Here is a 26,132-nt window from a genome sequence, read left to right as displayed (position 1 = left end):
CTGCTTTCTGGACTGGCTGGAAGCTGTGTGTGTGTGTGTGGTCAGGGAGGGGGAGTGAGGGCGTGTATGCGTATGTTAGCGGGGTCAGGCCCACACACACGGTGGTCAGTTTCCTAGCCCTGTCCCCAGCTCTGCCAGTGCCCACCCATCGGAAGACTTACCTTATCTTCCCACACCCAAGTCTCCTTTATTGAAGACAGGGGTTCCTAACCATGGGACCTGAGTGCATTATCCTGGGGTAAAGGAATAGTGCTGCTGTGGCCAGGGGAGAGCAGCCTGAGAGGCTGAGGGCACCAGTGTCCTTCTCAAATCCTCACCGAAGAGATGCTCTGATTGAAGGCGGACCCTCTCTGCTGGGAGAGCGAAAGAAGCTGCACCGACACAGTTTGCTCAAGTGACATCTTTCAATATAATCTCTAAAACTCTATGAATTGAACAGATAAAATACCTCTGGGCTATTTTGTTACAAAATATTTGCCATTTGGATTAGTTGCTGGGTGCAGCCACCCTGCCTTTCCCTAGAGAGGTTTCTCTCTCATGGGTGACGGGTGTGTGGGGAGAGGGTAGGTACAGCAGGAGGTATGTACAGCAGACACAGGGACGGACAGACAGATGGTCATCAGGGAAGCCTAGTGGGTACAAAGAGACTCCTGGCGGGCCGTGGGGACCAGTGGCGTAGGGGCTCGAAGACGCAGGGCTCATCAGTGTGTGCTGGAACAAGACACCTGTGGAGACAGGCAGGCTTCCAGGACAAGCTGCCGGCAGGGCTTGCCAGAGATCTAGGAGTGGGATTTCCCCAAAAGTGGGTGGAAAACTAGTTTCATCTCCCATTCCAGACTCCGGAGTTGGGGCCAAATGGATCAAATCAGGAGAGGGACTCAGATCTCCCAAAGGTCTGGGGTGGACAGAGTGGGGCCATCTTTGGGTGATTGAGTCTGGGGCTCAGTCAGCACTCTACTGTCCCCACAACCTTGGGAGAGCAGGAAGGCCTAAGAGCGCCCCCCACTGGTCCTCTGCGGGGCTGGAGGCCCTGCCCTGTCTGCTGCCATCGGGAGGGAGCAGGCGGCTTTTCCCAGGTCCCCGAGGTCTAAGTTCTGGGGACGGCAAGGAGGCCCAACCTTGGCCTGGGGACTGAGCAGGGAAGGGTTGCAGATGTTGGGCACTCGCTTCCCCTGACAGTGAGGAGGGCAGCTGTGTCCTGCCCCAGGCCCTCAGGGTTTGAGTGCCCCTCCCAGCTCCGGACTGGCTCCATGGGATGCTGACCCCAGGCCGGGCTGCTTTCTGCAGACTCCCTGTGCTGCCAGTGGGGCCCAGGGTAGCCTCTGCACCGACCCAAGGGGTGGGCCTCTGCCCTGGGGCAGGGACCCCGAGGTGCCTGAGAGTCCAGGTTCTCAGATGGAGGTCCACATGCGCGCCAGCCCTAAGACTTTTGCTGGTTCCAATTTGGAAGATCTGGGCTTCAGCTGAGGTGGGAGGGAGGGCCTGGGGTTGCTGTGCCCCTCAACAGGGGAGAGGGTACTTTGTAAGCTTGAAGAGCTATGTGAGCAGGGGGCAGGGTCCTGCCTGTCATGCCAGGGCTGTCTGGGACAGTGTCCCCGGCCCCCACCCCCAAGTATATTTAGTTCATAGTTCCTATTCCCCCATACCTAGCACTCCTGCCTCTTAGTCATCGTTTTCATTCTATTTTCAGCTTCCCTCATTTTAAGATTCCTCCACTCCCATCCCCACAACTCCACCTCCTCCCAAGTCCCTGACACCTTCTGTCCAGGCCTTCACTTTAAGGGCGATCCCTGCCTTGGCTAAGGGCATCAGAGGTGTCTGAATTTGTGCACCCCATCTGTTGTCTGCTCCACTCTGAAATGCAATGACTGGAGCATCTCTGTTACAGAAAACAGGAGGGCCAGGGCAGCAAGGACACGGAGGGGCAGACGGGCTGGCAGCCACAGGGGAGAGGGCAAATTGGCTGCAAGTTACGGAAACTGGGCCGACAAAGACAGGGCCAGAAATAGACTCACTGGGTGATATCACAGTGACGTCTGAGTGACCACACACACACATACGCACACACACAAAATGAAACTAGGTCATCTGGAACCTCTGAGAGCCGGGAATGATCTTTGCTTCCTACCTGGCCTGGCTACTGCAGGTGGGGCAGGGCAGGGGAAGGGTGGGGAGATTCAAGTCCATGTCACACTTGACTCATGTTCACTTCCTCTCTCAGGAGGCCTTAACCACAGGCTCCAAGTGTGGGGGGGACCTACACACAGGACAGCAATGAGCTGCTGGCACAGAACTGGAGCCTGGCCAGGCTTGGTACAGACACATCCTGATAGGGCCTGACTGGGCAGGCCATGGTACGGCTCCTGTTGTCTCTGGGGTGGCTGCCTCTCATCTGGCTGGGGAGGGGCCCTTCCCCAGGCTTGAGCTCGTGGGGCCACCTAAGGCTGGCTATCCCATCTTGCTGGGCCCTGGGAGGTCAGTGAGCCGTGCTTGGGCCTCCTTTGCAATTTTGAGGGTCCAGGGACTCTTGGGCACCCCTGCTGGAAGGGGAGGTCTAGAACCTTCTAGGAGGGGGAAACATTTAAAGGCTGAGGGATGCAGGGGAAATGCATATGTCTCTGGAGCCCGTTTTTCTTGCTTAGCTCTGCACCCAAGTCCCTCCTGGAGGCCACAGACTCAGGAGGGAGCCCTGCCTCCGGCCGAGCCCCATCTCTGCTGGGCAGATCACTGCCCCGTCTCCACTTCTGCTTGCACAACGGAAGGAACGGCCTGGTTCTCATGCATGTTTATGTGCACATGCCTATGCGCACACGACACTGGCTGGGTATTAGCTGGGGCTGGAGAACTAAGAAACTCTTTAAAAAGGTGCATTTTGCAGATCCATGACCTCAAAATCCCATGGCCCTGTTGAACTGACCCGCAGAGAGCTAAAGTGCTCTTCTTCCCGCCTCCCTTTCTCCAAGCTTTTCTGGAGTCTGGGCAGCTCCTGAGGAAGCAGAGGCCCTGGGAGGAGGGGGAAGGACATGGTCAGGACAGCCAACGTCCCTGGGGACCAAGGAGTAGCTTCCTGAGAGTGCCAGGCTTGGGGGTGGGGGCAGCAGAAAAAGCCCCCCTCCTCACTTCTCCCACCTGTCCCTCCAGGGAGTGGGACCAACCCTCCTCCCCTCGGCACAGCCACAGAGGCACTAGTTCTGGGCTGCGAGCCAGCCGCCTTCTGTCTAGTGCTCCACTGCCGGCTGGCCCAGCCTCATGCTGCTGCCCCATGGCCCGAGGCCCTCAGGCACTAGCAGACTCAAAGCCTGCAAGCTAGTTAGACCCTCAGCTCCAGTTTTCTTCAGTCCATGGTCCAGTGGGGGAAAGTGGTGGCCAGGGAAAGAGGCTGTGTAGGGCCCCAGGAGAGTGAGGTGTGTCTCAGAACTGGAGTCGGGGTGCAGCTGAGAAAGGGAAGGATGGTTGGATGAGGCAAACCCAGGTGCCAGGATTGGGATTCTCTTCCCAAAATGATGGTGATCAGTGACCAGGAACGCATCGTGCCAGGGTGTGGGGAGCAGCAGAGGGGCAGCCCAGGCCCCCCAGTGGCCAGCCCTCCCCGGGGCAGCAGGGGAGTGTGGCAGAGTCTACACCAGGCTCCTTGAGCCACTGGAGTAGCGGCGCCGGTGCAGCAGGGAGCCTGGTGGACAGAACTGGTGAGGGTGGTTGTAGGGGGGTGGGGGCGGGGGCAGCGGAGGCTGGTGGATGACCTTGACCGGAGAGCCAGGGCCGCCCAGGGGTGTGGAGCCGCAGGAGTCAGAGGAGGACGAGGTGTAGCAGGAGAGAGCCTGGCTCAGCAGGGGCTCCATGCGGGCCAGGCAGGGCTTGTCCAGGACAATGACCTTGACAATTTGCTGGCACTGCACCAGGGTGCCCGGGGGTGTGGGTGGCGGCGGCGGCAGTGGCGGGGGCTGCTGTCTCAGGGGGCTAGGCGGCAGGTCTGGTGGCGGCACCGGTGCTCCCCTCTCGGCCCCCAGCCCGGAGTTGTGCTGGGACGTTTGAAGCCTGTTGTGAATTGACACCTAGTTTAGAAACAGCCAGAGAAGCATGAAATGTTACAAGACTAATTCCCAGCTGTGAGGACAGGCTGCCCTGAGCCTCCCCCGGCCTCCCTCCCACTCTCAGCCCTCACTGTGACCCTCTCTCCATCTCTCTACCCGCAAGAAGACTGGGTTCTGACCCTGGCTTTTGCCCAGGAGAGAGAGAGGAGTCGAGAGGCTGGCATGTCCTGCCACTGACTGTAAGCGGCGTTGCTCTGCGGGCTCAGTCTCTCCATCTGTAGGATGGGCTCTGCATTCCTCTGCCGCCTGAGTTCAGAGCTGCTGGGTGTCCCCAGGCCATGGAAAAACTCCTCAACTCCTTTTCCACCACACTCTGAGCTTGAAAGCAGGGGCCACAGTCTTTGCTCCTCCCCACCTCCCAGGAGTGTGTTGAGGCAAAGGAGGGCAGACCCAGGGACAGAGCCAAGCATTTCTGAGCCTTTCATGTCTCTCTGTTCCCTCCAGCCTTGTTGTAGAGGAAGAATCACTGGTACCCTTGACATCATAGAGGCTTAAACCGCAGAATGCCAGAGGGTGACGTGGACCTACCTGTCCTCCCAGACTCCCAAGGCCATGACCCTGCATTCGAGAGCAGCCCAAACAGCCAGGGCCGAGTCAGCTCCCCAGCTGTCACTCTGGCCCAAGCTGGGTCCTGGTGAACTTGCCTGGCTGCAGGAGCGGGTCCCCCAAGACGGCTCTAACCTTGATCCCCAAGGCGGGGCATGAGCCTCCTCCCTCAGACATGGAGGTCACTAGCCTGGCCTCCCCTTGCTAAGCAGCGGGAGGTGGAGGAGATGGGTGGAAGGGAGGCTAGAGGATTCTGGAAGGAGGAGGATTTAACTCCTCACATCGTTCCACCCCCAAGCTCCCCTGCCCATGGCTACGACACCACACCATCCCCTCCAAACACCTGGGTCCTCTGGGGGAGGCTGAGACCCTCCTCCTCTCTGAGGATCTTCCCACTGGGCTGCCATCTGTCCTCAGGCAACACCACCTGGGGCTGGTGCTCAGAGCACTGAGGGGGAAACGGAAGCTGCAGGGGAGGTAGCTCATCCCAGGCCTAGACCCAGCTGGCCCAGCCCAAAACTACCCCGGAACCCTACACCAGCATGTCCTCATCCTGTTTTTTGGCTGCAGGTGCAGTTCAGGGACACCCTGACCTGTGTACTCCCAGGGGGCAACTTCCCTCCTGAGGCTCCCCGGGCCTTTGTCTGCCCCCTCAATATTCATGAGCCCTACTGCCACAGTTGGCATGTCGCAGGCTTTATTTTTCCTTCTCAGCCTCCAACCTCAGCACATTTTCCAGGCCTGAGGTCCTCCCCCTAAACAAACCAAGGTTCCCGGAGCCCCTCACTGTCCTTCCAAGACACGGCAGGCAGAGAGCACGGCTGGGGCCCACCTGCCTCTGGGGATCCCTCCAGGGTCCTCACTCGGGCAGAAGCCACTGGAGGGCACCCGTTCCTCTCCCCTCCTGCTTGTATTCTGAATTCCTCCCCAGGAGACATGGGGCCTGAGACAGCCAGGACAGGCTTGTGCTCATCTGCCTCCCTCCACCTGGACTTGGCAGCAGCCCTCCCCAGGCGAATGTCTGGCTGTCCCAGTCCACATCCCCTGAGCAGTCCTTCTCCCTGAGGCTCCCCATGCAGCGCCCGCTCTGGGCCACAGCCTGTGCCTCCCATTTACCTCCCCTGCTCTGGTCCCTCCACTGCACCCCCAGCCCCACCTCAGTCTGGATACTTTCTCTTTAGTGGTAAGTGTAAAGCAGGAAGTGACAGCAAAATGTCCTCTCATCTGACCCCCTTCTCACCTCCCTGCTCATGAAAGAAAGAATGAGGGGAAGGGGGAGACAGAGGATGGAACATGGGCAGCAGGTCAGAACAGCTCAGAGAAGATGGAGAAGCACCTGCCAGAGGGGCTTGGCCAGCAACGGCAGAGAGAGGGCAGAGGAGAGAGAGCTTGGGGTCCAGCTGAGGCCATGGGAGGCGAGGCTGCCCTCTGCGCAGGAGAGCAGAGGCTGGCGGGGCCCTGGAGCTAGCTGAGGGTGGCAGCCTTGCAGATAGCCATATGCCATTAGGCAGGGCAGGAGGGAGGAGAGCGTGGGGTTGGTTGTCCTCCCTGGGCAGCTCAGGCTAGGGCAGGGCAGGGCTGGCAGAACAGAACAGAGGGCTGGGTACAGGTGTGTTTATCTGCAAGGCTCAAGAACGGGCAGCTGCGGAGGATGGGGAGTGGAGGGGGGCGGGGAATAGAATACCCACCCTGGGGGCTTGTCAGCTGCTGGGGCAGGAAGCTCCTCCTTGTAAAGGTGCCTCCTCCAGACACGGGTGTGTGGGGGGTGGGGGGCCATGGGAGAGAGAGAAGACACTGAGCTCCCCTGGGGTGTCCTGCTTCTTTCCAGGGCTTAGTCAGACTGGTGGGCAGGGCACTTTAGTAAGATACCTAATGGGGCTCCCTCCGGCTCAAAGTAGGGGCTGGGAAGGGAGGTGGTCTGTATGAGCAGCTGGTGGCTCCGGGAGGTCTGGCAGGAAAGGAGTGGAGCTGGGACTCACTGGGGTGCAAGAGGACCCAGTGGGAGAGGGCTGGGGCTCACGAGGCTTGTAGGGGCACCTGCACGCTCCTCCCATAGGTGGCACTGTGGGAGTTTGGCAGGGACCAGCTGCTGCTGGGTCTTCTGCAGTCCCTCGCTATGTGACGTGGAGATGGGCAGCCTCCCCTCCACCACAGACAGTCTTCAGGCTTATTGCTCTTACCCCAGGAAAGCCCCCAAGACAGCCCCACCCTACTCTGTCTCATTTTCTTTTGCACACATCCCTATGCCATGGCCAGCTTTCCAGATGGACCAGCCGTTCCAGGGAGGAGTTCCCCCTCCCTCCGGCCCCCAAGTCTCAATTCTCCAACCTGGCCCCAGGTGTCCAAGAGGGCAGGGTCTGCCCCAGAAGTGATCCTTTGGGGCCTGGCCTAAGGGGTGACTCTCCGGCGGAGCCCAGGCTCCCCGCTATGGAGGGTGGGAGGACTTGGGGAAGGGGATGTGAGGTTCTCTGATACAGCAAGTACTGGGGGAGCAGTGAGCACTTCCTGGGGAGGTGGATTTGGGGGCACACAGGAAGGATGGCCCTAGCGTGTCGTGAGCTCCGTCTCCAGTGTGTTAGTCTGGGAGCTCGGCCTCGGAGGGCAGCAGGCTGGGGAAAGGGGAGAAAGAGCTCACGGCTTAATTAGGCGCTGGAACAGTGGCATTACCCATGCTAGCAGTAACTTTTAATTGTATCTCTTGAAATTGGTAAAATGGTGAGTCGGGCTGGGGAGGCATTGATTAATACCTGAGAAGAGAAACAACAGAGACGGTGAGAAGAAGGACAAGGGGGCAGGGAGTCACTCACCTGGGCAACCAGGGCTCCACTTACCTCCACCGTGCTCTCCGCCGGCTTCTCCCTGAGCGCGGCCTCCCTTTTGGCTTTGAATGCAAAGAGCACAGGGCTCGTTCTCTACTGGCTGAGAATGAGCTACCTGCCCTCCCCTGCGCCCCTCAAGCATCTCTGCAGCTAAGACTCGGGGTCACACTGCCCCTCACTGGAGCGGAGGTTGGGAGTCCCACTCTGCCACTTAGGAGCTGTGTGACCTGGGCGAGATGCTACATCTCTCTGGGCTGCCACAGACTAGAAGATCTCTGGCGCTCTTTCTCAAGTTGGCATTGTGGAATCTGATTTACCCCCAGTCAAAGCCTTCCCAGGACGAACTGCGAAAGCTGGCTTGGAGGAGGCCTGGGTTGTGGGCGCCACATTCATCAGCCTCCATGGATCACAGGCTCCTGGAGTGTGAGCCACACTTCTTTGCTCCCAGCCCTGCAGACTGGCTGGGGGGGAGGACCGAATGGGCTGAGGCCTGCACAGCACTCACTGCAGTGCCTGGCACAGTAACAGCCGATAATGGCTCTGTAATTATTCTGAGGGCCTTCTGGCTGGCCTGGCACAGCAGCAGGGACCCTGCGGACCTCCATGGATAGCTCATTGGCTCTTACTGGCTGAGTCACTCCCAGCTTCCCCTTCCCCCACAGGAGCCCCTCTCATTTCCCAACCCCTGGGGGTGCCAGTTTCCCCTGCTGTGCTCAGTCCTCTGCTTCCTGCAGCAGTAGAGGGAGCTGCACCATTGTCTGGGAATGAGACAGACCCAGCTGTGGAAGGAACTAAGGGACACATCCCTGGGGACAGGCATCTGGGCCTAACCAGGGCGGGCAGCCTCCAAAGGAGAGGCAGGAAGGAATGGCAGGGAATAATACGCAGCTGAGGGCTAGCTCTGGGGTGTCACAGCTGAGAAAACAAGCGGCGACCCGTGCCCTATGACCTTATAGAAATGAAGAGGCCAGCTGAAATCAGGCAGCGTGGAGAAGTATGGACGCACCATGGCAGGTCAAACCCACATAGGGAAGATTCCATCACAGTGAGAATCTCTACATAGCGAAAAGAGCCCCATGTCCTGCTTGGAAAGCGAATCTCATGTCCTCACTGCCGTAACCAGTCCCTGTGCTGCTGCCTGTTTCAAGTCAGGAGTCAGGGCCAACTGTGGCGGGTCATGGGCCGCATGGAGCCCACTGGAGTTTCTCAGCTCAAGCTGGCATCTCGCTATGATCCTGGCTTTCCAGTGCTCTGCACGGGGCAGCAGCCATTCGAGAAGTGTTTGTTGAGTGTGAGAGTAAGTGACTGAGTTAACTAATTGGTGGACAGCTGTGGATGGCTTGCTGGGATTTCACTGGAATGAGACTGAATTCTCATGCATCTCTCCTCGTTCTCTTTATTTGGGGCTGGTGGAGGGGAGGTGGTGGCAACTTTTCCTGATCCCCTGCAGGTGGGGGTAAGGTTGGGGTAGGAGGTGGAAGGTAGGGGCCCTTGGGGGCGGAGGACGCAGGTCTAGGGAACCTGGCCGAAGGAGGTGCCACCTCTGGAGCCAACTTGACTTGGCTGGAGTGAGCAATTCAATTGGAGAAACCATTAGAGAAGTGGAGTTTGAGGGTCTCTCTGGATTTGGGGTTTGCTGACCTGAGCCAGGGATTAGGGAGTGCTTTTGCCTCATTAGTGAAGGTACTGTCCAGAGATGAGCAAGATCTATATCCTTCTGGTCACCCTGCCCTCTTACCCTGCCTGGTGGGAGAGTGTTCCTTATGGGGTTTCTCTTGACCTCGCCTCGTCAACACAGCCTGGCTGCAGGAGGGAAGGCCTCCCTGCTGGGGCCGGGATGCCCGGACTCTTGCCTGACTCCTCCAGGGCAGACAGTGACATCTCACAGACTCCAGAACTCTGGTGCAGTTTGCAAAATGGACAGACACATTTCTCTCTTGCCTTCCTCCTTACTCCCGCCACTTAAACCCATGAGATTAAAGAAAGCAAGCCTGGCACTCCTCAGCAGAAAGAAACATGCCATGGGAACGGGCAACTCTCCCTGCAGATTGCCCAGGACCCACACCCAGGGTCCCTGAGTGGCCTCCATGGGGGCTGGCGCCCTGGGCAGAGCCGAGGCTCACCTGTCGGCGATCCTTGCTTTGACGGTGGGTCCCCCTGGGCTCCGCTGGGCTTGAAGGAGAGTGTCTTTGTTCCCTGCTGCTTCTCCAGCTCCCCTAAGGAATAGAGAGGCCTGTGAGCAAGAGAAACCATAACCTCAACCACACAGAAGTAAGGGAGGAAATGAGGGGCAGGCAGGAAGGGGAGGAAGAAGCCGAGAGGTCCCAGCACATGCTGTGAAACACGGATCTCGGGTCTGGCCCCACCACTGAATAGCAAGTAAAATACCCCCTCGGAACCACGGTCTCCTCATCTGTACATGGGGATGATCATATCTGCTTGAACATCAGAGAGGCACAGAAGAGGCTGATATGAGGGAGGTGAACTGCCTGGGTTTGAATCCTGGTTCTGACACTCCCTGGCTGTATGGCTTTAGGCAAGTTATCCAACCTCTCCATGCCTCACTTGAGAGGACAGCTGTGCCCGCTTCAAGGTGTCATTAAGAGGACTGCGTGGGGAAATACACATAAAGCACTGAGGACAAGGCCTGGCTAGTGACCCGTACTCCGTAAGTATTAAGGTGCGTGTGAAAGTAACGGCAAAAACCGCAATTACTTTTGCTCCAACCTGTATCAGTTTTGTTACATTGTGTGAGAAGCACTTGGCACAGCAGAGCTTGCTGACAGGGGTGACACCTCACCTCTCCACCCGGCACCTGGGAGGATGGAGCCTGCCTGGCCGGCTGAGCCTCCACAAGGTGTTCAAAGCTCTCCCAAGGAGAAAAGTCCATACCAAGGGTGTGGAAGTTGCAAGCCTGTGGGGCCAGGACATCTGTCTAGGTACTCAACTTTAATTCCTCCCACTGGATTGGAAACCTGTTCTTTCTTGCTCTTCTCTCAATGGAGCTACAGAACTGCCGGCTGCCATCCTTGGAGATTTGACATGATTATTAAATCACTCCTCCTGCTTCTCTTTTCCAGGAGACATAACTCAAGTTCCTTTTATTAAAGCTACTCTCCTGGGCTCCATTTTAGTCTCTCTGGTTGTCTAGAAACCAGGGACACTGAACTGTAGGCCCCCAAACCAGAACAATTTGTCCTGATTGCCTAAATCACACCATCGATCAATGCTAAATATTTTTACTGAACTGAGAGTTGTTTCTCTCCCCCAGAGGGGCTCTCTTGGCTTTGGAGAAATTAGCATCATAATTACAAGTGAGGAGTCCTGGGCCATTGGATGCAAACCTTGTTTTGTCACTGACTGCGAACCTGGACAACTTCCCTAAGTGCTTTTAGCCTGTTTCCTTATTGTAAAATGAGGAAAATAATGCCCACTATGGAAAGCTGTCGTGAGAATTAGTCCAGTGCCTGACATATAATAAGTCCTCAATAAATGGTAGCTGATACTGTTTTCCGTTTTCTTTTCTTTTTTGTAGAGACGAGGACTTGCTCTGTTGCCCAGGCTGTTCTTGAGCTTCTGGGCTCAAGCAATCCTCCCTCCTGAGCTTCCCAGAGTGCTAGGATTACAGGTGTGAGCCACTGAGTCCAGCCCATTTTCTTTTATTTTATTTTTCCTGGCTTCCTTTCCTCCCTGTCTCCCTGGCCTGCCCTTCCTCTTCCCTCAGCTGTTCCTTCCCTTTCTCTCCAGTGAAGACTAAGAGCCAGCATGAGCCTTTCTTCCTGCTCTTTTACCCTTGAGGCAGCAGGAGAGAATATTCACCTCCTGACAGGACAGATTCTGACACTGTCTGCTCCTCTGTGACTTTAGGAAGCGGGGTAAATGCTGCTCCTGCGCTGATAGGGGAAGGTGCCTCTCCCAGCAATGCTGGTGCCACTTGGTGTGCTACGGTCCCCCAGGGCAGTGCAGAGCCATCTGGGACAGTCAGACAATGAGAGAGGTGAAGCCATTTCAAGGTGCTTTCTTGAAAATGCTCCAGAACAATAGCAGAGGTGGCCTCTCTGGGGATCCAGTGCAGCCCTTGAAAAGAATCTGTTTGTTTTGGCGCTGAACTCAAATAACCCAACAGATTGAAGGAAGGGAGTTTATATGCATCCCTCCCCACCAAGCAGTTACCTGAGCTCTAGAGCCCAGTCTGATGGATCTCATTTTCCATCAGATTGTTTCCTTAGAAAAAATAAACAGAACCTCTTCTCTCACCCCTTAGTGGAAGTATAGAATCAAACGTAAATGAAAATGACAGCTCCTCCACTTCTAACGTGCACAACCTGGACACACGGCTGCACTCCTCTGAGCCTCAGCTGGAGAGTGGGGTCAATGCACCTACCTTGCAGTGTCACTATGAGAATCCACAAAATAGAAATAAACTGCTTAGCGTGTAGTAGGAACCTCAAAAATGACGATTCAAAAGCACCAGCCTGTCACATTGATCCCCTGCTCAGAATCTCCCCCTGCCTTTCCTAGTGCCTAACGGGCAGATGTTAATTTAGAAACGCTTTTTAACTAAGTGGCCATATAGGCAGGCCTGAAGCCTATTTTCATTTTCTGTTTCAGTTTCTGAATCTGTTCTTATTTAATCCTCCCTTAAAGGCGGTCTGGAGCCTCTGTGATGCGTAATCAGTACAAGCTTGTAGGTTGCAGGCCCTTGCTGCTCCTCCCTTAACCCCAAAGCGGACAGTAAACCACCTGGACATACAAAGAGACCCACATATTCTCTAAAATGCCTGAATGGAATAATCTAGAATCTAAGCATTCCTTAGAGGAACAGAAACTACTGTAAGATGAGGGATAGTAAGAAAGCAGCCTAGGCTCTTCAAAAGGACAATGTTTTAAAGAAAATAAAGTGGAGGAATGATTCAAGATTAAAAGAGAGTGAAGAAATGAGGCCAACCAGACGCAATGCACAGACTTGGGCCACAGCGGGGGAGGTAACAGCAGACAGTTTGGTGGGAAGAAAAGCACCAGAGCCCCATGAGCCTGCCTGGCCAGCTCGCTTGGTCATCCCAGTAAAACACAGCAGAGCTCTCTGTTCCAAGAGGCCCACGTGCAGCCCCACATGCCTGCTGATCTGTGTACACATGTGTGTGCACTCTAGCAAGCCTCACTTTAATTGTGAAGAAACATGGAAACTGGTGCTCCCACCCGGGCTGTGGGAGTGTGGTGTGGTGGGGCCTGGAGATGGGGAGGGTCCGAAGTGGGGCCACGGCAGGGGTGTGCTGCTCCCTGGAGTCAGGCATGTCTGTCTCAAGCTACCCCTGTCCCTTGCTGAATGGGAACCCCCACCAGCTGCCTCGGGAAGCCTGCGTCCTTACACTCTATCCGAATCTGCTCCAGCTCTGTCACCTCAGCAATGGACTCCTTCAGGTCCTCCACGAACTTTTGCATCTCGTCCGAGCCCAGGGCACAGAAATGCAGCACCTGCTTCCTCTCAGAGCCCAAGAGCGGTGTCACCAGTGTGATGCCATGAGAGTAATCTGGAAAGCAGACCCCAGGCCCCCAGTGGGCTGTGAGCAGCAGCAGCCGAGGGCTGGAGCCAGCCAGACATGAGGAGGGCATGGGGTCTTTGGGGCACTCATGCCTCCATCCACTCTGCTGTCCAGCACTTCTCCCTCAACTCGCCCCAGCCATTTCATTCATCCATTCCTTCTCAAAGACTTACATTGGCTGTCAAAGACTTACACTCGTTCTCAAAGAGGTGGAACTGCATGCCCAGCAGGCCAACTGACTTGCAGAAGGTGTACGTGGAGGAGCTCTTCTTCTTCGGGCAAAGTTTGAGAATCTGTTCAGGAGAGGCAGATAGACATGTGCTGATGAGCAGACAGTCATGGAAACATGGATGCACAAACACCCAGGGGGATGCATGATCACAGAAGTAAACACATGCAGTGATGAATGTGCACATACAAACACAGATATATACATATATGTACACACACTATACCAAAATGTGCCTCTTCTCTGCACAAAACCCTACAGTCATTATTCCCTCTGCACTTACAAGCCAAGCCACGGAGCCTGAGCTGGCCTGTAAAACCCACCTGATGTGATCCTTGCCTTACTCTGGACTTCTGCCCAAGTCACGGTGTCCTCCCTTCTGTAGCTTGAGAAGTGCAAGCTCGGTTCCACTGTGGGCCCCTCGCATACGCTGTTCCCATTCCACAGCTCTCCTGGCAGCTTTTTGCATGGCTGCATTACTCTCATTACTTAAGTCTCAAATGCTACCTCCTTAGAGATGCCTTCCTGGACCACCCCCTCTAAAAAACAAACCACAGCAAACCCAAACCCGGCCCTTAACCCCAGTCACTCTCCGTACTATTACCTGGTTGCAGCCTTCATAGTGCCTTCCCCCAATCTGATATTATCTTGTCTGTTTCTTAATTATTTTCTATCTCCCTCCCCTACTAAAATGAAAGCTCATGTTAGTAAAGTCATCTGGTTGCTTAATAAACAAATTTCTATTCGGAACCTTCTGTGAGCTGAGCCCTGGAGATAAGGAGAACTCAGAACAGAGCCCTTGCCCTCAAGGTGCTTATGGAATGTGGAGTGTCACAGTGTCCATCAGGTGATCAAACAATAAAGCATAACTCATCAAAAAAAAAAAAAAAAACAAAACCAAGGTGCTAAGTGTTTTGAAGAAAATGAAATAGGGTAAGGAATCAAAAGTGATTTGAGACTTGAATGAAAAGAAGGAGACCAGGAAGGCAAGAGGAGAGTGCAAGGTCTGGAGGAGCTTCACAAGAAGGAGCAGCAAGTACAAAGGCCTGGCCCACAGAAGGGAGGCGGCTCACAGGGCTGAGGAGAGGGCAGGGAGGCAGGTTAGGGGAAGGGGACACATGGCCTAATGTGCACTCGAGAGAGATCACGCTGCTGCTCTCAGGGGGTGAACCCTAGAGGTGGGGAGAGCCCTGTGGAGGCTGATGTGGTTCACTGAATGTACCAGGCGCGCGCTAAGACCGTAGTAGTGGAGGTAGTAAAAGGTCGTTCAGGCTTGTGATCATTTTAGAGGCAGCGCCAATGTGGCTCATGGATCGAGAGAGCCGATGCAAGGGAGAGACAAGCCCTGTTCCAGTTCTGCTCACCAGTTTTCCAGACCTACAATAATGCCTGGCACAGGGTCAACACTGATCAAATATTTGTCGAATGGATACTTATTTTCAAAGAGCAAGGAACGAGTATCTGTCGGTACAGATGTACGCATGTCTTCATGCATGTGCACGCACACACACACACACACACACACAGATAAACCAGCCTAGCCTAGGCCCAGGGACAGAGCATGCTCCACCGAGGCCCTGTTCCTCCCAGGCCCTGGGGTGTGAGGCACAGCCCTGTACGCTCCCTGCCCTGGGCTTCCTGTAACGTAGAGAGGCCAGTGGTCTGGGATCTAGTTTGTTAACAGTTTGTGCACCCACAAGCAGATCATCTGATGTCTCGATGTCACGACTTATTAAGTAGGAATTAGCATGTCTTCCTGAGCCCCCTCACGCCCATGGTGTGAAAGCACCATGAAGGTAGATCCGTCCCACGGAACAGGCATTCCGGTCTGAAACCTCTGGGCGTCCTTTCCTGCCCACTTCAGGGACCCTGCCCAGGCTGCTCAGGGCAGCGGGCAGCCCCAGCCCAGCCCAATCCCGGAGCGGGGGCCACTCACCACCAGCAGGTCATTGAAGAGGAACACCTCCCTCTGATGCGCCGCCTGCTTCTGCAGCTTGTTCACATCCGTCACCTCAAAGAGCCGGCTGCAGCACACCAAGCGGCGGTGGGGCACCGACAGCACCTGCACGCGGGCGTGGCGCTCAGCGAGAGAAACCAGAGGCCTCGAGGCCTCCCCAACCACAGCGCCCATTTTCCAGAAGAGACGGGGGCCCAGGGAGAGGGGAGGGCTCTCCGGTTCTGTGGCGGGAGAGGGGCGGGGCTCCAGTTCTGTGGAGGGAGAAAGGAGGGGCTCTCCGGTTCTGTGGCGGGAGAGGGGCGGGGCTCCAGTTCTGTGGAGGGAGAAAGGAGGGGCTCTCCGGTTCTGTGGCGGGAGAGGGGAGGGCTCCGGTTCTGTGGAGGGAGAGGGGAGGGGCTCTCCGGTTCTGTGGCGGGAGAGGGGAGGGGCTCCGGTTCTGTGGCGGGAGAGGGGAGGGGCTCCGGTTCTGTGGAGGGAGAGGGGAGGGGTTCCGGCTCTGTGGAGGGAGAGGGGAGGGGGTCTGGCTCTGTGGAGGGGGAGGGGAGGGGCTCCGGCTCTTTGGAGGGAGAGGGCTGAGGCTCTCCGGCTCTGTGGCGTGGGGGTGGGGGGGCTCTTCGGCTCTGTGGAGGGAGAGGGGAGGGGCTCTTCGGTCCTGTGAAGGGAGAGGGGAGGGGTTCCGGCTCTGTGGAGGGGGAGGGGAGGGGCTCCGGCTCTTTGGAGGGAAAGGGGCGGGGCTCTCTGGCTCTGTGGCGTGAGAGGGGCGGGGCTCTTCGGCTCTGTGGAGGGAGAGGGGAGGGGCTCTTCGGTTCTGTGGAGGGAGACGGGAGGGGTTCCGGCGCTGTGGAGGGGGAGAGGAGGGGCTCCGGTTCTGTGGCGGGAGAGGGGAGGGGCTGTGGTTCTGTGAGGGAGAGGGAGGGGTTCCGGCTCTGTGGAGGGGGCGGGGCGGGGCTCCAGCTCTTTGGAGGGAGAGGGGTGGGGCTCTTGGGCTCTGTGGAGGGAGAGGGGAGGGGTTCCGGCTCTGTGGAGGGAGAGGGGAGGGGTTCCGGCTCTGTGGAGGGAGAGGGGAGGGGCTCCGGTTCTGTGGCGGGAGAGGGGAGGGGCTCTCTGCTTCTGTGGGGGGAGAAGGGAGGGGCTCTTTGGTTTTGTGGAGGGAGAGGGGAGGGGCTCTCCGGTTCTGTGGAAGGAGAAGGGAGGGGCTCCTGTTCTGTGGAGGGAGAAGGAAGGGGCTCTCTGGTTCTGTGGAGTGAGAGGGGAGGGGCTCTGGTTCTGTGGTGGGAGAGGGGAGGGGCTCTCCGGTTATGTGCCGGTAGAGGGGAGGGGCTCCGGTTCTGTGGAGGGGGAGGGGAGGGGCTCCGGTTCTGTGGCGCGAGAGGGGAGGGGCTCTCCGGTTCTGTGGCGGGAGAGGGGAGGGGCTCCGGTTCTGTGGAGGGAGAGGGGAGGGGTTCCGGTTCTGTGGTGGGGCCTGGACTTGACTCTCATCCTTCTCTCTCCTGAGGCTCTTTCCCTCACATACTCACCCCCTGTCCCCAGGGCTCATCCCTGTCATGCTTCTTGGGGAGCACAGCCAGAGGAGAAGGGGTCCACTAAGCCACAGTAAATGAGGTGATAGAGGGACAGGAAAAGGACATTGAGAAGAGCTTTCCAGCTGTTCCAATCCAGCCACTGTCAACCTGCTTCCCTGTATAACGTTGAGGGCATCCCCTGTCCGAGGCAGTAGCCTGCAGATATGACACCTCCACCCTTTCTCTACTACACAGATGCAAGTGTGCAAGAGCAAAGGGATCACAGAGACACCTGGCGTCTACTCCAGCGTGTAAGACAAACCAGTCGCTTGCAACCAGACAGATACTAAGACCTCAGCAATAAAGGCTCTCAAAGCAGAAAACGCTGTCCCTGCACAGACTGGGTGGAGGGAGCCTAGTGCAGAGCCTCAGAAGAGGTCTCCAAACTCTCCCAAACTGTCCCCTGAGCCAACAATATAAGGAGGAGGAACTGCAACCCCCATGACATCCTTTATATTTATAGTATAAAGTGTAGTAGCCTACAGAGAAGGCCCACTTTAAAAATCATTGCAGGCTTAGAACATGCTGCCTGGGACACAGGTCCCTACCAGTAGGGCACCTCTATGGTGATGCCACAGCCTAGAGCCTATTGAGCCCATTTCCTGCCATCTACTCATCAGGACCATCCAGGAATGCCTGGTAGTCATGCTGTCCTAGGAAAGGGACTAAATCTCATCTGGCCACACAGATGCTTCCACCCTAGACCACCAGGCAGTCCTTCTTGACATCTCATTTCAGACTCTCTTGCTGCAGTATCTGGTGGCAAGAGGCGATGAGGAAATTAGGCAAGAAAAAAAAAAAAAAAAGAGATGCAGTGTCTGGCACACAGTAGCTACTCCATAACTATTATGTGAATGAATACGAAAAAAGTGTTTTGGAAAGCTAAGGAGGAGAATGGGAAGAGATGCCAGGAAGGAAGGAAGGAAAGAAGACGGAAGGTAGGTGGCTTGTGGACACTCACTGTCTTCATGCCCACGATGGACTTCTCCACCTTGGTGACGTACGTGACGTGGTCCTCATTGGACTTGAGCTCCTTCTGCTGTATCCTCTCATAGATGCCTACCACCAGTTCCCTGGGGATGTCAGCGCCATCGTCCACACCTAACAACGTGGAGTGGGCAGGGGTGGTGGTGGGGTTGGGAGGGAGGGTGTCAGAGCGCTGGAGCCAGACAGAAGAGACCCCCATCCAGCCTGGAGCTCCCTGGGGGTGGCCTTGATTTTTGCCATGCCTTTAATGCCTGGTGCCTCATACCCATTCAATTAAGAACAAGTTCCTTAGCCAGGCACCAAAACTAATGATATGATATGGCCCCAACACACATTTCCTGCCTCACCTCCTGATGTTCCTCAAGCAGTCTTTGCGCCCACCTCCCAGGGCTCTTTCCCGATGGCCAAATACAGCCTCCATGTTCCTGCCAACCCTCTGTGCCTCTGCAGTTGCTATCATCTTCCTTGTGTTTGTCTCACCCCCCAGCTCCACCCCACCACTCTAGCATCACAAGGAGGTTCTGTTTCATTCTCTTTTGGATCTTCCTCCTCCTGGGTTCTCCCCTCCCCTCCAGTGGGAAGCATGGAGTTGAGGGCTTAGTCTTTGAAGGGATTCCTCCCTCACTGGGAGCAGTGGGGGAGCAGGCAGACCCAATAGCAATGCATGCGAGGACACCCCTGTTCCACCTCCTGCTTTATAGTAATGATAAAACTCAGGCAACAAAAAAACACTGGCAGGAAATATGCCAAAAAGCAAACACATTTCTTTTGGAGAAACAGGCAATTAAAATATCTTCTTTCTACTATTTCCAAATCTTTCTTTAATGACTATGTGCTGCTTTTATGATGGAAAAATTAAAAATAAAGCAACTTTGGCAAGCATCTCTCAAAGGAGTGTTCCCAGCTACTGAAAGGACACCATGCCTTCTATGCACCGCTCCCTGCCTGTTCTGGCTTCTTCCACATCTGATCTTGGTTCTTAAAGTCAGGCAAATGAGCCATGCAGCAGCCAAGGAGCCTGAAGGAAATCAGGCTGTGGGTAAGAAAAAGCAAGGAGAAAGGCTGAGTATATGGATGCCTCCAGTTCAAGGTGGCAGGCTGCATGCCTCTGCTGCTTCTGAATACTCAGGAGAAAGGAATCTTGTAGAAAAGCATAAACCCACAAAGACAGAACAGGAACAAAGGCACAGGCATCCCAGGACCTGCAAAGTGGATAACTAAGTGGATGGATTTAGCAAACCTGGGAAAGCTGAAACCTAGACCAGCAGAGAGGCTAGAAGCCGCTCAAACACCACACAGCCACCAAACGGCTTAGAGCTGGTGTAACAGCAACCCCTAAAAGCGAAGGTGAAGGTGGGCTGGAAATAGGAAAACAGGTTGCAAATGGGTTAGAAAGCTGCTGCGCTTCCCTGTCCCCTCCTCACTCCAGCAGAAGACTGGGAGACCATTCTCTAGAACTCTGGGCTGAGGGACCCCACACCCAGCCAAGGGTGGGACTCTGCTGAAAAGTGGGGGATGAAGTTGATATCTGTATATTAACCCTCAACCCCACTTCCCACTTAAAGATCTCAGAACTCTGGCAGCCAGAATCATACATTCTGGGTAACAGATTGGACATTTATCTTCTGGGTATCAGGCAGAACAAGAAAAAAAATGTCTCCAGATACTGCAGTGGCGGGTCTCCCAATGAAATGGCTTAACTAAATCACCCTACAAGAAAGCCCACCAGCCAGCAGCCCCCACCTGTGTTCACAGAGTTACTCACCAGCTTTCTGGTGTCTCACTTTAAATATGAATGAACAACCAGATTTCATCAACTGTATTTGGAAAGTCTATACCAGGAAAGAGAAAGAAATATGGGGAAAAACAGAAAAAGAAATCCAGAAGAAATAGAGGCAAGCAGGGAGAAACTCAAACAAACAAACCAATATTAATATCTTCACAGAGATGGGAGAAGATATTGGATCTACAAAGTGAGAATAAAATGTTATAAAAGAGGAACATTGAGAGGACAAAAAAGAGCTATTGAGAATGAAAAATATGACAGCAGGAATGAACAACTTGGTAGGAAACATGAAAGATGGCACTGAGGGACATTTTCCAGAAAGTCAATGAAGTACACAAAGATGGCAGGTAGAAAACTATAAAAATTAGAGAATCAGACTAGGAGATCTACCAACAGAATAACAGGAGTTCAAGAAATAGAGAGTCCAGAGAAATCGGAGGGCAGAAATGATCAAATACAACATTTAAGAAAACTTTTCATGACTGGAGGACATGAGTTTCTAGATGGAAAGGACCAATCCAGCCCTGGGCATGAGAGATGAAAGAAGAACTGTAGCAAGGCACATCATCGTGAAAATCCAGAACACGAAGGGCAGACAGAAGAACCTGCAAGCTTTCAGAGAGAGAGAGAGAAAGAGTAACAGACAAAAGGCCAGCAGCTGGGAGGGCAGAGCAGCACTGGCAGCTAAAAGACAATGGAGCAATGCCTTTGAAATCCCGATTGGCGTGTTTTGAGGCGGGAATTCTATCCCCAGCCAAACTCCCAACCAAGGTCAAAGACAGAAAAAGATACATTCAGAAATGCAAGTTCTCAAAAATGGCCTTTTCTCTGGAAGTAAAGTAAAAATGAGCAAGCTCTGACATGCAGGAACTAGGAATCTACCATGAGAGCAAGGGAAGGAGGGCTCAGGATGCTGGCTGTGCCCTGGCCCGGCCACTGTCCAGAGGCTCCCCAAGATGACGCTCCTGCACTACCTCCCAGGTCTGGATGTATGGAGAGGAGCTTGACACGTAGGGTGGGAAACTGGGGCTGAATCAGGGGAGGTCCTCAGAGAATTAAGCAAATGGAAAGAGAAGCATTAACTCCAAGGAAAGTAGAGATAGAAGGGAATTGCAATCATTCTGCACTCACTTGCGGACTCAGCTTTGGAGTGTGTGTGCAGAGCCTTAACAACATGAGCGCTGACATGAATGGGATGGGTCGGGGAAGGTGGATGAAAGAGGGCTAAATCCTTACATTCTATAATGGGGAATTAATAGATAATGCTTAAAATAAAATAATTAACAAGGCCAGGTGTGGTGGCTCATGTCTGTAATCCCAGCACTTTGGGAGGCTGAGGCAGGTGGATCACCTGAGGTAGGGAGTTCAAAAAAAGCCTGGTCAACATGGTGAAACCTCGTCTGTTCTAAAAATATAAAAATTAGCTGGGTGTGGTGGTGCACGCCTGTAATCCAAGCTACTTGGGAGGCTGAGGGACAAGAATTGCTTGAACCTGGGAGGTGGAGGTTGCAGTGAGCTGAGATTGCACCACTGCACTCCAGCCTGGGTGACAGAAGTAATAATTAGCAAGGAGCAGTGTATAAAAGAAACGAGATACCAAAGTATAAATACTGTGTAGCCCTATTTAGATGAAGTTGAAGGACTGGCAGGACTCGTCAATGGTGATAAAAGGCAGAATAGTTGTTACTCTTGGGCAAAGATATTGACTGGGATGGGACAGGAGAGAACATTCTGGGCAGGTGAAAATGATCCAGATCAGGATCTGGGTGTGATGGCATAAATGCACACGAACATACACATTCATCAAATTTCAGGCGCACACATTCACAGTCTGGGCTTTATGCCAGTTAAAAAAAGTGATAGAAAAAAACAGAGAAGCATAAGCATGCAGTTTATCGATACAGAAGAAACGCAAAGAGCTAAAAATGTCAAAAGTGGTTGCCTCTGGAGAAGGTGAGTGGTGAGAGGGGCAGGGACTAATTTTTTTCTGTGATAAGCCTTGTAGGATTATTTGACTTTATTAAATTATGTGGATGTATAACTTTGATTCTTTTAAAGGCTAAAAAAAAAAAAAAAAAATCAGTTGAGCACACGTCATAGTCTGCCAATCCTGGTTTGCTCCCTGCCAGACAGCGCACTGCGTCGATGAGAGGATTTGCTGGCTGGTGCCATAAAGTTATCTGCAAGGCTGACTTGAATGGACCCAGGACCTGAAGGCCCTGTTCCTGGCTCCTTCCTAAGTTGTGGAGGGGAAGGGCTGGCACCACTTGAGCCAGCAACTCTGGTGTCACGGGCCTAGAGGCCAACCACGTTCCATGGAGGGCTAGAGGCACTGCCCAAGGGTGCTTGCTGCTTTGCAGTGGCGGTGGCTCTTGGAAACTCCCCAGCCGCCTGGCACACAAGTAATGTTCCCAGCTTGCTATGGGTGACCAGGCCCAGAGAGCAGGTGACGATCTGTGATAGGGGCTCAGACTCACAGAGTGCACACTGCACAGACCGGGCCTGAGCCATGGCCTTACCCCTCCTGCCCCGGTGCCCACCTCCTCACCTCGAAGGTTTCTGATGAAGTCCTCCAGCATCATCTTCCGGTCAGGCTTGATGTTGGGGCTGTACATGTCAGTGTTGAGCAGGATGATGGCGAAGGCCAGGATGAAGATGGTGTCGGGGTTGTGGAACTGCTGCACCACTTCGGGATTGCACATGCAGTAGCGCTGGCTGTGGGCGGGTCCGATGCAGAGCGGACACTGAGCCCCCGCTCACCCTCCCCCAGGCCCAACAAAGGAGGGGGTGTCCAGGGGGTATCCCAACTCTCCAAAGGCTTTAGGTCCAGGGAGACCACCATCTGTCCCATACCCTGGTCTTCTTCCCCACACCCCCAAATGCCCCACCTTTCTACTCTGGGGAGCTCAAGGGGTCGGTCCCTTTTCTTTCCTTCACTTCGTTCTCCCCAGCCTATCCTGCCCACACCAGAAGGGGCGTTTCTGGCCCAATGTCCAACCCTCCTGATAGCATCTCCTGTCTCCCAGGCTCACAGCAGCCCGGCTTCCCCAACCTGGGGTCTGTTGGGGAGTGGAGCTGGGAAATGGCCTTACCTGAAGGCCTCGATGAGCCGCTCCACCTTCTGGGCCTCTCCTTGCACACGGATGTGTGCCTGGAACTTGCGCAGGGCCTCGTCCAGCTCCATGCTGGAGAAGTCCATCTCGTCCACCACGCAGCTGAGGGCGGGCAGGGAGGGTGTGAGGTCAGGCGGCCCCCTAAGCACCCTCCAACACCCATTTCCGCTGGCCTTCCTTCCCAGCCAGGACGGGTGCAGGGCCCCTCAGGCTACTCACCCCCGGGGTTCTCCCTTTAATGCCCCAAGAGGACCATCTCCTCCCATCTCCCACAGTAGCCCTTTCAGAGCCCAAACCCTGAGGCCAGGAGAGGCTTTGGTGGCCCAGGACACAGGGGTGGAGGGAGGCTGAATTTGGATCTTCCGACTCCAAATCCCAATTCCTTCCTTCTTAGCCTCAGATTATCCCCAGCAAAGCTTTCAACACAAATAATACAGTAAACACATTTATTCTGTTCTTTCATCAGAGAACTGCTAGGAGCCTGTGTTTCTCCCAGGTTTAAATTTCACTTTCTCATTTGGGTCTTGAGGTGGCTGAGTCCTCCCTTGGGTCCCTTCTGCTGTAGGCTGAGCAGTAAGGAGCAGAGCCCCTCAAGCCCCTGGGGCTTTCTGCAGCCCAGTTCCTTCCAACTGCCCCAGCCCTCAGGGGAGACTGTCGTGGGAGGCATGGCCTCTTAAGAGTAAATGACAAATGCGCTTAACGTGAGGGGACAGCGTGACACGCAGGCCAGATTCTGGTCCTGGCTCTCCTGCGAACTTGGTGTGACTCTGGCTCGCCCACTCACTCCTGGGGCCTCTGTGTGACCTTCTGAAAGGGGAGGAGGCTGGAGTCCCTGCTCCCCAAGGGCCTTGCTCCCTCTGAAATGCTGCCTCCAACCCTGGGAGGTTTGCCTCTGAACATCCCGAGCTTCAGTGTGTGTGTGTGTGTGTGTGGGCGGTCACATGCCAGTTCTCCCAGCTAAGCAGGCGCCTTCCTCTGGTCTAGCCCCATCCAGGGGACTCTGCACTGCAGGGTCTGAGGCCGAACCCTCCCAGCCCCCTCATCCTGCCTCACCCTCCTTTGGGGTGCTCTGTCCCCAGGGCCATGTGCAGTGAGGCAGGAGTCCAGGCCTGGCAAAGCAGAGGACCCAATGTCCCCTGGGCATTGCTTTCCCTTTGGGAGAAGCAGACCAAGCATGTTAGATTGGACTCTTGGAGCTGACGTTTGCCCACTCTACACCCACTCACCCCAGTCTCCTCCCACCGGCTATGGCACAGCCCCTGCACACTGCCCCAACACTGCCCACTGCCGGCAAGCAGTCCCTCTCTGTTCCCATGGTCCTCTGGCCTGCCTGCCCAGCACATCAGGGCACAGAAAACGCCTGCTGAGTGGCCATGTGATGGTGACATGAGCTCTGAGCAGGACCTACTTCCTCCATGACCTCAGCTTCCATTCTGTGCCCACTGCCCAGAAGACTTGGAGACCCCCAACTCTGCTGTCAGTTTTTAGGAGAAAACAAGGGGCGACGCCAACAGTGGTGGTGGTCAGGACCTGGTGGTCCATGGACTGTGCCTCTCCCACAGTTTTCTGGGGAGAACAGGGAGGAAAGCACATCACTGAAGGCTCTTAGAAAGGGAGGGGGTGCCGAGAGGGAGCTGGGAGTCTCTCCTCCTCGTTCCTTTCCCCTCCCTCCCAAAGGCAGGGCCTATGGCCATCTTCAGGCTGTGAGTTGTCCTTGGCTTGGTCAAAGCCCGCTCCTCTCAGGCTTGCTGGCCGGGACGGTGGGCAGGTGAGGCTGGGGCTAGGGTGGAGGCCAGCATCTTGCCCAAGGGTGAGAATCGGCAGCACCAGGATCAAGGCATTTGAGGTTGAGGTGCCGGCTGGGGAACAGGGGCCTCCAGGGCCAGCCAGGTGAGAGGCTACTCTGATTTCCCAGTGACCCTCCTCACCTCCACCCTGTACCCTCTGCAGCCGTATGTGAGCACCAAAGGCCCTATGCAGACACATCTGTGTGTTCCCATAGCCCAGCCCATCAGGAGTCAGCAACTGGGCACAACGGAGCCACACAGTGACACTGTCCAGGGCTAGTGACCAAGAGGCTGTGGTCCGATGGGTACAGAGACAGAGCCTGGAGGAGGTGAACCAGTGTGGTCACACATCAAGGGAGTCAGAGTGTTTGGGCCAGAGAGATGGAGTAGGGCAGTGAAGGTCAAGGAAAGTCTAATTAGACAGACAGAGAGAGAAAGGAGAGAGAGAGAGGGACAGGCAAGGAGGAAAAGGCAGGAGAGAGATCCCAGAAAGGGAGCAAGACCAGAGAGTGAGACAAAGAACAAGTGAAAAACAGAGACAGAGGGAGGAAGGGGGAAAGACAGAGAGACACGAGGAGAGAAAGGGACAGGAGGGGAAGAGGAAAAGACAGAAAAAGACTGGTAGAGATGAAGATGTGAAGTGCGCCACAGACTGGTGGGGGTGGCGTGGAGCGACCACATCCCACCCTCTCAGCCCAGGGCATTGACTCTTGTGAGGCCAAGGAAGAGGCCCTTGGTCTCTCTGAGTGGCATCCTGCTGCTCCCCAGGACTTGCCCCCATCTGTCATGTACCCCGCCCCTTCCCTGTTTCTGAACCCTGAGGTCCTGGCACCTGGCTTCCCACATCCATGTTCCTCCAAGAGCCTCTCTCTGAGTGCCTTCTGCCCCAGAGCTGTGGACCAGGTCTCACCCTGCAATGGTGGGGGTGCCGGGAGGCCCAGGGCACCATGGGGGCAGGCTTCCGTAGGAGGCGGTGGGAGCAGCTGGTGAGGGTGGGATCTGCCCAGCCAAGCACGATGGCCTAGTTTCCAGCCCTTCACTCAGGTGACAAGCAGCTGCTCACTCGCTCAGGGCTGCTGCTAAAAGCCCCGGTAGTGAGCCGAGAGCCTGAGAGCCAAGGACTGGGATGGGAGAAGCAGCCAAGTTGAAAGGTCGGCCCCCATAATGGGAGTTGAATACACCCCTTGTGGGCCTCAGAGCGGGGAGGGTTGCAGGGGTGGTCACGTGGGCTGTGGAGCTGGAGGGGCCTCTCATCCAACATCTTCCAGTGTGTGTTCTCAGGACCCCACAGCAGAGTCATAAGAGTTAAAATGCAGCTCGCCAGACCCCACCCCAGACCCAGCAAATTAGAATATTTGGGGGCAAGGCCTGGGAATCAGCATTCTCTGCAAGATCTCCAGGTTGTTCCTAAATTGTGAAACCAAAGGCTGAGCTGAGTGCAAGGGTAAGCCTCGTTGTGGCTTTTAAAGTGTGAATCCAGCAACTCACAGGTCACCGGGCAGCAGTCAGGGGCATGTGTCCCCACCTGGATATCGGGGCTGCTTTTGCAGTGCGGGTGGTGAGGGAGGGGTGGATGGAGGCATGAACAGATTTAGTTCTTCCCCTGGCTGTGCACTGGCCATCCTGCCTTCCTCTCCTCCCTGCATTTACCACCACTGGGTGTCTGTGTTTCATGAACAGGTGCTATTCTGGGTTTCCCAGACCCTGGGGGA

The 26,132-nt window shown here is 55.1% G+C and overlaps 1 protein-coding gene across 1 annotated transcript in view; it reads right to left on the bottom strand.

Moving 5' to 3' along the window:
* Window positions 1-390: 390 nt before the first annotated feature.
* Window positions 391-26,132, bottom strand: part of LOC115899956 (IQ motif and SEC7 domain-containing protein 3-like) — a 40,214-nt gene continuing 14,472 nt past the window's right edge. Inside the window, exons 3-11 of the mRNA XM_030938930.1 lie at window positions 22,613-22,735; window positions 22,069-22,235; window positions 17,709-17,848; window positions 15,165-15,290; window positions 13,193-13,292; window positions 12,826-12,987; window positions 9,580-9,672; window positions 7,469-7,518; window positions 391-4,052 (exon numbers count right to left, since the gene is read on the bottom strand). Coding sequence (XP_030794790.1) covers window positions 3,618-4,052; window positions 7,469-7,518; window positions 9,580-9,672; window positions 12,826-12,987; window positions 13,193-13,292; window positions 15,165-15,290; window positions 17,709-17,848; window positions 22,069-22,235; window positions 22,613-22,735 — 1,396 coding nt within the window. The 3' untranslated portion in view covers window positions 391-3,617. The remainder of the gene's footprint in view (window positions 4,053-7,468; window positions 7,519-9,579; window positions 9,673-12,825; window positions 12,988-13,192; window positions 13,293-15,164; window positions 15,291-17,708; window positions 17,849-22,068; window positions 22,236-22,612; window positions 22,736-26,132) is intronic.

The sequence above is a fragment of the Rhinopithecus roxellana genome, chromosome 10 (genome assembly GCF_007565055.1).
Source record: "Rhinopithecus roxellana isolate Shanxi Qingling chromosome 10, ASM756505v1, whole genome shotgun sequence".
Lineage (NCBI taxonomy): Eukaryota > Metazoa > Chordata > Mammalia > Primates > Cercopithecidae > Rhinopithecus > Rhinopithecus roxellana.
The sequence above is the reverse complement of the archived record's forward strand: the minus strand, read 5'-3'. Positions and strand labels throughout refer to the sequence as shown.